Source organism: Myxine glutinosa, chromosome 7, assembly GCF_964187855.1.
Source record: "Myxine glutinosa chromosome 7, kmMyxGlut1.1, whole genome shotgun sequence".
Taxonomy (NCBI): domain Eukaryota; kingdom Metazoa; phylum Chordata; class Myxini; order Myxiniformes; family Myxinidae; genus Myxine; species Myxine glutinosa.
The window spans coordinates 130,771,804-130,783,910 of record NC_136267.1 but is presented as its reverse complement, the minus strand read 5'-3'; the positions used below and the strand labels follow the sequence as shown (position 1 = coordinate 130,783,910).

The 12,107-nt window shown below is 43.4% G+C and overlaps 1 protein-coding gene across 4 annotated transcripts in view; it reads right to left on the bottom strand.

The window, feature by feature from the left end:
- The window catches only part of PHF14 (PHD finger protein 14), a 325,301-nt gene that overhangs the window by 82,123 nt on the left and 231,071 nt on the right, over positions 1-12,107 (bottom strand). For all 4 annotated transcript variants that reach the window (XM_078782297.1, XM_078782296.1, XM_078782299.1 and 1 more), the window contains 3 exons: positions 11,840-11,935; positions 6,873-6,979; positions 5,586-5,717 (listed from right to left, as the gene is read on the bottom strand). In XM_078782297.1, the coding sequence (XP_078638423.1) occupies positions 5,586-5,717; positions 6,873-6,979; positions 11,840-11,935 (335 nt within the window). The remainder of the gene's footprint in view (positions 1-5,585; positions 5,718-6,872; positions 6,980-11,839; positions 11,936-12,107) is intronic.

The window sequence follows — 12,107 nt, the reverse complement described above, 5'->3', positions numbered from 1 at the left end:
CTTGCCCGCATTTCTTCTTCCACCATCTTTAGCCAAGTCTTTCTCGGTCTTCCCCGTCCTCAACTTCCTTCTACATTTATTTCCATCACTCTTCTCAACCAGTCACTTTCATCCTTCCTCAACACATGACCAAACCATCTCAACCTGTTCCTCTTCACAGCATCAATCACAGGCATATACAATTATACATACAATACATACTGTCGCGCAACTCCGGTTAACACCAGTCGCGGATAGCCTAAACGGTCTGATTCGGAGGCACAACCCAAACACGGATTTTACTATGTATCGCATGGGAGGGAGAAGGAAAATGGAAGGCTGCGGCAAAAGCTTACCTTCTGCGCGCCGGCGCAGGTTCGATCCTGCAACCGAAATTAACTCGACACGGACACCAAATTCAATGTACAAAAATAAAGATTTATTCCAGACCCGATACAATAAAACGCGACGATAATCAAATAATGGCCTAAATTGGGATGTCCCCACACGACAGATCTCAAAGCACAGACGAGGGAAAAGCTTACGAAAATAACATGTCACGTCGTGTAATAATTGTAAGCGCGCAGCCCGGTCTTATCTGTCTGTAGTCTTGTATGGTTTGCCGTACAACCCGGCTCCGTTCGGCGTCCCAAGCGGCCCTCTCCGACCGCCTCCGAGCACCACCAGGCCTCGCTCCAAGTTCCAATCCTCTCACCGCCCACGAGGTCCGTGCACCAAGCACCACGCGTCCAACGCAGGCCCACGAGCTCCACACAAGGTCAACCCTCAACTCGAGCACGAACACAGAACGACGAAGAACGGCAAAAAAGGGGAAGAGAGCACGAGTCCACTGCACGCCAAGTGCCGCTTTGAGCCAAGTCCAAGCCAACGAAGCAACTCTCTCACAACTCTCTGCCTGTGCGAACTCAACTACTCGCCAACTCACTCACTCCACTGCGTCTCAAGACTCATTGCCAGAAGCAACTCCTCCAAACCAACTCTCTCAAGACTCACTCTCGAACCCACTGCCAGACTGGCGTTCGGCGCTCGCTAATATCTCCTGGCCGGTGACGTCAGCCTTGGCGTGCTACCAACCAATCAGTGTCTTCCACCGACTCGTTGGCTCGCTCAGGCCCCTTCCTACCGCGCCACCCCAACCTCGCTCCCTACTCCGTGGTCATAGCACGTGCTATTCAAGGTGGATAGGCCCGCCGGAGGTGTAGGTGGCGGCGGCCATTATCGGTGGTGTCCCGGCCTGGTTTCCTTTTGCCGGTTCTCTTTCACAGTCATGTAAGGGAAGGGCGTTATTTCGTGTTGCAATAAAGATCCTAACTAAGGTGTCCAAGTGGTTGCGGTGCCAAAAGGGACAAAGGTTTGCCTAACCAGGTGAGACATACAAGGGTGCCACTCTTTAATCCCCAACTCTACTTAACACACGAACCTCCTGGTAGGTTCACAAGTATACTCCTTACCGACAAAACGCCTACACATGAACTTATTACAGGGTAGATTCCTTACCGCGACAGACGAAGCACGCTACCTATTCAGATCTATCTGCTCTACATATCACTACCCCACCAGACATAACAATATATATATATATATATATATATATATACAGTACCTGTTAGTCTTAGATTTTTTTGATTTTTTAATACAAGATCGAGGCTCGTGGAAGAGCGAAAATTACATGCACCACAAAATTACATATTAGATAACTTTATGTAATTAAAGATACATAATTCCATTATATATTTTGTCTTATTGTGGTATCCATGTATTCAAGACTTGCCCATGTAAATTTTACAGTGCATATCTACATGTACATTACTAAAAGAGCCAGATGTTAACTAATTTTCACCAAGTTAATTTAACCCGAAATGCCACTGTAGTCGGTAAAGTGAACTGTAAATTGAATGTGTGAGCACGTCTCCTGTGGCGATTTTGTGTGTATCAAATGATAGTTGCAGTATGATCATGAAATCGAGTGCAATTGAAAAAACACCCCTGGGCAGGTACATCCATTTGATTTGATATTCCATACTCTACAGAGAATTGGTGCTGGTGAATCAATTTCTTGGCAAGGGTAGTTTGGCATTACCTTCCCAGCGTTCTTTGTCCATTATCTATCCTTTTAAATGATGAATGCTAAGCAAGGAAGCAGCATGTACCATTACATGTACCCCGTACATGTACCCCGTCCCCATTTTTAAGTCTATGGTATGATTTGGATGGGGTTTGAACCACCAACCTCACAGATTCAGAGCGGAAGATTCACTTGGCAGCTACAAACACATGAACAGGTGCTTGGGTGTCTGTCTGCATGCCGAGGGAGGAACAAAATGAAAGGACCATATAGTGTATGTGTGTGTGTGTGTGTGTATATATATATATATATATATATATACAGACTTGGCATTTAATATGGAATATTTTTTTTGTGGGGGTGAACCTACTTTTCAAGATGACTTAGAACCAAAAGTTCATTGGAATTATGTTGAAATTATTCTAGATTTTGTTAATGTGACCTTTACAAGAAACAAAAACCACATTTGACATTTCGAAACAAATAAATTGATCCTTGAAAGTGATGTAAACTGATATCGAACTCAATTCATGGACAGTACTGTGTGAAACGTCTGTACGTTTTCCAGAAGTATCTCTTTATTTTGCACATTAGCCCAAATTTTTTTTAACAAAAACAAAAGTTAAATTACGACTGGGATTACGGACAGTAAAATTACAGTTCAGTACTTCGTGTAACCCCCACGAGCATTCAGGAGAGCACGTACACGTTGAGGCATGCTGTTCACGAGATTTGCCAAGGTTTGGACAGGAATCGCTTGCCATGCAGTGACAATAGCCTGCTGCAATTCACGCACAGAGGTCGGGTGCTGGTCCAAGTGGTCAATTTGACGCGTTAATTCTGCCCACAAGTTCTCTATCGGATTCATATCCGGGGACATGGCAGGCCACTCCATATGCTTTACACCACGGTCAGCAAGAAAGTGTTGGATCATGCGAGCACGATGAGGCCGTGCATTGTCATCTTGGAAGACAAAGTTTCCCCGAAAGGCTGCACGAGCAAATGGAAGCAATGTTTCTTCCAGAATGGCCCTGTACTTGAACTGGTTCAGGTTTCCATTCAGAACAACCAGGTCAGTTTTGCCCCCTGCATGAAAAGCAGCCCAAACGGTCACCCCACAACCTCCAGCTTGGACTCTTGGCACTATACAATCTTTGTTGTAGGCTTCATGCACTTGTCTGTGCACTCGGACATGGCCATCTTGACGATAGACCAGAAATCTAGACTCGTCACTGAAGATCACGTGATTCCAGTGTCCTGGCTGCCATTGACGGTGCTCTCTGGCCCACTGCAATCGGCGCTGACGGTGTTGTCTGGTCAGGCGTGGCTTTCTCAGGGGACGCCTGGCACGATAGCCTGCTTGAACCAGTCGTTGGTTGACTAGCCTTCTGGATACAGGCACATTTGTCAGTTGCTGCCACTCAGCCCTAAGCCGATTAGCTGACTTGGTACGGCCATTGCGGACTAACCGGTGCAGCTGGCGATCATCCCTCCTTGTGGTTCTGCGGGGGGGGACGTACTGGCCTCGGTATTGGAGTAGGGACACCCCTCTGAGCATTTCGTTTCAGGATCTTTGACACCTGACCTTGAGTGATGCCATACTGCCGAGCAATAGCACGCTGTTTTATGCCGTAATTTCGTAAAGCCACCACTCCATGACAAACAGCATTGTCGAGTTGACGGACCATCTGCAGAGGAAGCGGCAATATCTTTTGGAGATGTGCAGCAGTTGTTTTCCACTAATACAGAACGCAACAACCCTTGTACACCCGACTGTGAAGCCAATCATCAAATGCACCTGTCCGTACATTTTGCCACGCCACCTGTGATATAATCCTGTTGTTGACTTCTTGTTTCGACAGACAATCAGTGACATGGTTGTTTTAACAAATAAATCACCAAAGTGTAAAAGAAACTCACCAGATTGATATACTGAGTTAAGAAAGTAAACCCAAGTCAAGAAAAAAAAAAATATTCCATATTAAATGCCAAGTCTGTGTACACACACACACACGCGCGCGCGCGCGCACGCACGCACGCACGCACACACACTTTTTTTTTTTTTTTTTACTGTAAAATGGCCAGAGGCCTAGTACACGAGAATAGGAGGGTCAGTAAGCAACTTTTGTGACGTCAACTTTTCAGAAGGATTTTAAAGAATAAAAGTGACAACTTACCCTATTTTTTTAAATCCATTGTTGCTTAACACTTAGTTCCTTCAGAAAATGATAAAAGCTGCAGATATGATTCTTAGATTGGTGATTACAATCTGGATTGAAACATCGTACCATCTTCACAAAGCTACGGCTGCTATATTCTACGATAGCGCTAATGTGACATCACGCTTCAGAGCTCAAATGTGGTTGTATTATTTTTAAAAATCTAATTTAAAAATAATAGTTTGTTATGTTATGGGTGTATTACCCAAGACTCAATGTCACTTCCTTCCATTGGAATTATTGTAATTGCTTCAGCCATTATTGCACTAGGCTGGATGACATTTATCAACAATTCGATGGATGAACAATTCGGTGATTTTGCGATCTCTCAATCTGGTACTTTAGGGATGTATTCTGGTTTCTTTTTCATTCTTGGTAGTTATGAAAACGTTTGAGAATAAGAGCAAGGGCTTTTTAAAGGCTGACGACTTCACTTCATAGTACTGTATATTTTCAGTATATCATCTTGTACACATTTTATGGGGCCATTTTTTCCCGTTCCATCCCTACATATGGAATACTACTGTACTCCATCATTATGTTGGGTATAATGGATTCCCCCACCCCTCCCCTCAGAGCTGTTAGCCAGAGGAGGCATGAAATCAGAGCTTAACAGTCAGAGGAGAAACCATGATGTAGAAATCTGAAATAAATCTTTTAGCAAACGGAATTTGTCAATCCAAATTGCAAGTTATGCTAAAGAGAACACTTGACCATGAATAAAAATGTAGAAATATTAGTCAATTAAAACTGCATATAAGCTCAACTAAATAGCAATGAAATATTTTCAGAAGATGGTTCATCAAAAACATTAAGCAAGCCAGTATAATAAATGAAAAATAGGGATTTAAAGAATGATAATCTTTCCATCTAACAGACTGCCAATGAAACATTTAATAGAAAGGAGTTTTAAAAAGATCGCGACACAAGAACTTTTTGCATTAAGCCAGGAATGCATGTGGCAGGGACTCAGAGGGAAGACACTTGTAGCCCAATGGTGAAAAATTAGGATTCACATTTACTCATATGTCGAAGCCATTTCGATGCTGCAATCACAGAACTGAGGAAGCCAACCATACGAGATGATTATCAGGATCTGTCGCCTCAACTGGAAGCGGACATGATCAGACATTGTTTTTGAGTAGAGAGAACAGTCCCTCTTTTAGAGACCCCAGAATAGAAAGCTTGAAAGGAAATTATAACATAAATATTGTTCAGTAATAAAAGGTGGAATGCTGAGTGCCATTATGAATGATAATTGTAAACGTCCCCCCCACCCCTAAGCTATAGTGGATCCACACCAGTAACTGGTCTTGCTCTTGCGAGGCATGCGTGTAAGTGGAGGATCTAAGCAGCCCAGATGATAGTGCTTCTGGCAGGTGTTGCATTCAGTCAACAGGTGCTGATCTCTGCTTTTCCCACATATAGCACAGCTGCAGCAATAGTGGGGGTGAAGGAAATGGGTGAGTGGATGTTCATTAGGTTCCTATAGAATGCCAACTTCTCACAGTAGCAGCAAACATGGGAAAGATATTATAATGTCAAAGTAAATAATGTTCATTCATTCACGAAATGATCATGTGAAAGACTTTTTTTAAAAATAATGGCCAGATATGTACTTCGATACAATTAAATGGCAAAAATATGCAATAAATCGCCCATTATATGACTTAGGTGCAAAATTTAAACGTGTTCATTGAAAAGGTAGAAAACAAAATGATTCACAACTGGTGATGCAAATTGTGTGCTCCACATGAATGCTTCAAGTGTGTGGCAGAATGCCTCATATCTAGTATCAATCGCCTTCAAGATATCTCAAGTTAAATGGTGTTTGTGTACATAGCCATTCGAAATTAAAAATAACAAGTCAGGAGACGACGATGGTTCACGAGCGAGCGGTATTCAATGACAAAGGACGGACTATAACCAAAACGGGCCCGGACAGGCCAGGCCTGGAAATGTCAAAACGAAGTTTACTGACCTTGAAATGAGATAGAAAATAATGTATAATCAGTTATGAGGTTAGTTAGCTACACAATACCGAAAATTCGGTGAAAAATGAAATGAAAAAATAAATAAATAAAATGGGGGAAAAAAGGAAAAATCGAGCTCCGTGGGACTAGACACATGACATTGGCCTAACCAAATATCGAAACCCCTGTCGGATTCCACCAAACCCCTCAGAGAAGATGTAGCTTGAACTCGATTACCCCCTAAAAAGACATCTTTTTCAGGCGTGGCTCTGCCCACAATGGGCGCAATACGCCCACTCTAGGCAGGACACAACTCGATCATGATATCAACCTCAGACCCAAGTTTCATCAAGATCGGATGATATCATCGGGTAGTTATGCTGCGGACAGACAGACAGACAGACACACAGACACACACACACACACACACACACACACACACACACACACACACACACACACACACACACACACACACACACGACGAATATAGTGGTCACTTGATAACTCGTGAACCAAAAATATATCTGACAACACAAGTTATTGGCAAGTCACACTTTCTGATCAATACTCCAATAATGAACAATCAGGCAAAGAAAAGACAGGTTGGGTCACCTGTGAAGGAGAGGTGACAGCACTGTATCAGTTCCAGGCCCTTTCTCATAAGCCCCCTTTCCTTTTTCAATACAATGTTGAGCGAGTACATCTGGCAACCGAAGTTTCTGGAGAAAGGGCAGAGAAAAATGGCGGAAGTGCATTTGAAAGGGCTGAGGATAAGTAATGCCAGGCATGTGATTTTACAAGTAACAATCTAAATCATCCTCCCAAAAATATCAGTGCACTTTGTTGATGGGAAAAAGCTTACATTAATCAGAGTGAAAATACAAAAGGAAAGGATGACAAAATATAGATATAACAGTAAAAGACAAAATAAATCATGATGATCGAGAAACTCACCTCATGCAAAATAACTCGATGCATATAGGTCATATATCAGAGGTGGGGTGGGGAGGGAGAGGGATGAGTGCAACTCTCTCGAAAAAACTTTAAGTGCCAGGAAATCAAAGCCATGAAAACTGTCAAAAAATAAAATAAAATTACACCATCCCAGTAGTGGCTGAGCAGACAAAAGGGTGCTGCGTTTACACGTCAAAGCACCGAGTGTGACAGCGAAATGGTGGCTCGCACTGCTTTTTTTGGGCATTTCCTATTCTGCCGGCCTGCTGAAAGAGCATTGTTCAGGTGGAAATGGAGCTCCATCCAATGCTACTGGCAGCAATTACGATGGTTCCGAGTTCAAAAGGCCCAGTGCAAGACAAGGTGTGCAATTGGCACGCAGTTATGTCGAGAGTATAAAGAAGATAAAGTAACCAAGTTAAATGCACAAGATTTCCTGCAGCATTTGCATCAACATAATAATGTGGACTCCTTTCCTTTACCTTCTCACCTTTCAAGCACGTTCGTTGATCAGTAGGCAAAGAGAAAAAGCTACTTGGGATACTTGGTGGACAGTTCAAACATTTAAAATCTTTAGTTGGCCATGCATGAAGGAGGGAAATAAATAAATAATCTCACTGCGGTTCCATGTCAGACAAGGTCATGTAAAGACAAGCAGGGAAGACATCAAAGCTTGCGTCTTCAACATGGACAAGATATGTGACTTGGATGCACTGTGACCACAACTTTGAGAGTAAATTATTTTAATTACCCTCCAATATGCTGAGTGCACATTTTGACAGGCCATTGTAATTTATTCAGACGAGGAGCGCATGCATTAGACAGCAGGTTGGGCTAATAACCCATTTTTGCAGCATCCAAGTGTGACAGCAGCGGGAGAGTGCAGGCAGCAGGCAGGCCATTGTTTGGGCCATAGCAGCACATTGGTCCAAAATGCATGGCATAGCACCGAAGGTAACATGTGAAGGCAAACCACCTTATCAGCCTTCTCGCAGATTGCTGGCCTGGGCTGCAGACTGGCAAAGATGAATGACAATATTTAATACGAGTACAGACCTGCAGTCCAGCAACTTGCACTGAAGGTTAATTGGAAAAATTATCTTATTTGGCCAGATACCAAAAAGTGAAAGCAGATTGGTTAGGAAGGAGAAGTAAGGATTATCTCCTTTGATCTCTTACATAAGGAAAAAGCATCCATCACTGCCATCTTGTGTGAAAACTAACCACTCCCAGTACGTCACACGTACATGAGCTTTTAGATTAAAGCTGCTCGAGTCAGCCCATGCCGGACCCTTTGAACAGCTGAGTGAATGAGCTCTTGTTTATGGTTCTGAAAACTACGTTTAAAGGCAGAATGTGCTCAGTGATTTGTTGTCAATATTTACACGAAGCATCCATCGGTAGTTTAGATGCCAAATGGTTAGTTATTTTTAATGCATATATTAATCTATCCTCATGGAAGAGATAAACGACAGAAAGCAGCAGGTTTACAGATTGACAGAGGACCGAAAGGAAAACCTGGAAACAAAGACAACACATGTGAGTGGCAAAAAGGGGAGAGCAATTAGACAGCGAGAGTAGAAGAGAGTGGGGTGGTGGGTTTGGTATGGAGCATGTGGTGACAATGGGCAGCAGTCTTGAATGACTGGAGGTAAGAGCTTGAGAAAACAGATACAGGGAGTTTATTTCACAGATGAGAGAACAAAGGCATGAAGGTGTGGAAGAGTTCAGTTTAAAATCAGAGAGGGTTACCAAGTGCAGAAGTCTGGAGGAGCTAATGCGACCTGGCTGGGCTTAAGGAGAATAGAGGGCGAGAGGGCACGAAGAGCCAGGTAATAGAAAGCTGAGAGTCTAGCGACCTGTCTGGTGGATGGGAAATGGACCTTTGGACTCGGCCTCTTGCCAATATTTGGCAATAATATAGAGTGCAGTGGACTCGATCACCTCCAGGAGAGGAACACACACTCTATGACACTTCAAAGGAAGGATTGAAATACTTTTATGATCTTTAAATGTCTCAGAATGAAATGGATCAACGACATTATTTTTCCCGATCGACAGATACACATGCTGCAGAAACCTGCCTTTCAAAGGTATGGTGTATCGTTTTGCACAGAATAAAATCATCCACAAAATGGTCATTGGCTAATTCTGGATAATTTCTGGAGTATTATCCAGAAAAGTACAGAGGTCATTGACAAAGACCAAGAATAAGGCTGGTGATAATATGATGGCTTACAGGACACCAGACTCCAGGTGGAGATCTTGAGAGTATGATGTCAAAAGTATGCATTTTCTCCCCGCAGGTAACTATTCAAGGAGGAGTCCCTGATTAACGTTATTAAGTATCTTGGGAAGTAATGCTGGGTGTCGACAGTATCAAAAGCTAGAACTATCCAGAGAGATGGCCCTGGTCTCTTGTTTCAGTTTTAGTGCATTCATCCATTAATGGGTTAAAAGCAACAACATGGCTGAGGTCTGTGGCATGAATGTCAGATTCCATTACTTTGCATTTCTTAGAGTACCAGGAGAAAGCTGGCTGAACTATCGTTAGAAATGACAGCAAAGGATGGCTGCAAGGTTGGTTGGAAGTCTGTGATTTATATCTGTAACCAAATAATTGATTGCACTTCTACAACAACAATAGCAACAAGCATTTTAAGGCCATTTTCCCTGCTAGAGCGGGGGTTAGCCTTGCGGTCCCCATGACAATCTTCTCCATTTTGCCCTATTTTCTGCATCTCCCCTTGTTAACCCCCTTGCCACATTTCTTCTTCCACCATCTTTAGCCAAGTCTTTCTCGGTCTTCCCCGTCCTCGACTTCCTTCTACATTCATTTCCATCACTCTTCTCAACCAGTCACTTTCATCCTTCCTCAACACATGACCAAACCATCTCAAACTGTTTCTCTTCACAGCATCCATCACAGGCTCTATTCCCATTATCTTTCGCAATTCATTATTTGTCTTCCTCTCTCTCAAAAATACTGCACACATCCACCGAACCATTCGCATTTCCACCCTTTCCAGCCTTCTTGGCTGCCTTATAACTTTCATGCTCTGCCTTTCCTGCCGCCGTACTCTCCGCCTTCTGGCACTCCTTGAACTTCTTACTCTTCTCGTCAATCCTCTTTCCAACTTCATCATCCCACCACCATGTTTCCGAGTGCCTCGGTGATCCTTTTGTCCATCCAAATACCTCACCAATGGCTCCCAACAGACTATCTTTCATTGTCATCCAACCACTTTCAAGCTCAACCACACCATCCTCTACCATACTCAGCCTATCTTGTAATGCCTCACTCACTGTTACCTCTTTCAACCTCCACACCTTCATTCTCGGTTGGTACTTCACCCGCCGAGCTCTCCTCGCACCTTTCACCCTTATGTCGCAGACAACCAAGTGATGCTGTGAAACAGCCTCCTCCCCCGGGATCACCTTTGTGTCCCGGAGGTGCACCCTATCTCGCCGACACACCATCAGGAAGTCAACGGTTGTCGTCGACCCACCTGATGTGTATGTAACAAGCGTATTATCCTCTTTCTGGAACTGAGTATTACAAATCAACAAATCAGCTCCATCAGCAAACTCCAAAATCCTTTCACCTTTTCCACTCTAACTTTAACTCCACATGACAGGCTAACCCCCGCTCTTGCAGGGAAAATGGCCTTAAAATGCCTGTTGTTGTGTTGTTGTTCTCCATTTCTCACACCATATCCGTAACCCCCATGAGCTCCCTCAAAACAGTCGAAACTCCTTCCCACATGTCCATTTAGGTCTCCTCCAACCACAACAACCTCCTCATCTTTCACGTTTTAGAACAGCTTCTCTATTGCACACCAGAACTTGTCCTTCTCTTCATCGCTCCGACCGACCTGCGAGCATATCCCGAGATGACATTCACCAAGAGCTTTCCAATCATCATTTTCACCATCATCAACCTTTCACTCACTCTAATCACACTCACCACACTGTCTACAAACTCCTCAGAAAACAGGACACCAACACCATGTACGCCTTCTGGGCAACCTTGCCACACAAACTTGTATTTCTGTCCCTGCCAACCCTTCACCATTCTCACACCACTTCCCTTCCATCTCGTCTCCTGCACACAACATATGTCCACTCTTCTTCTGACCAATACTTCCACCACTTCTCCTGATCTCCCTGTCATTGTCCCTACATTCCATGTCCCAAACCTCAGAAACCGATCTCCACGTCGGGCATCAGACGTTTCGTCGTCATAAATGGAGTGATTTCCACCCTTGCTTCGATCGGGTTCCCCACCTTGAGTTTTGACGAGAGGGAGTGGGGTCCCCCACGGGGAACTTCGGGCTGTACCCTGCCCATATGTAGTTGTAATTGTCATGGTTCCCTTTTTGAGGCAATGTTTTTTTTGTTTTTTTTTATGCCTCCTCCCCCGGGGAGGGGATGCCCTTCCTGACGCCAACCGTTTTTAGTCGCCTCTTACGACACGCAGGGATACGGTGTGCATATTCTAAACCGGGGTACACACCGGGAAAAAATTTTTTTTTTTAAATAATTTATACTTGGGTTAAAAAAAATCGAAAAAAAGGTTATCAGCCCTCAAGCAAACCCTTAAACAATGTCAATATATAGCGCACCTGCCCAGAAACATTTCCAAGCAGGTTCCACAGGATGCGACCTTCTCTCTGAAGTTTGCAGTTCAAAGGACGCAAAAACTCCAAGTTTCTCAAGAGCTGAAAAAAAATGCCAAGATAAAATAAATCGATAATGGAATTGATAAATCATTCACCAGTTATCAGTAAGAAAAAAACACGATAATAATAATTAATCAAAAGATGCCTGCTTCTATGCCTGCTAAAACTACTAATTTTAAAGATGGAAAATAAAATTTACAAAAAAACAGAT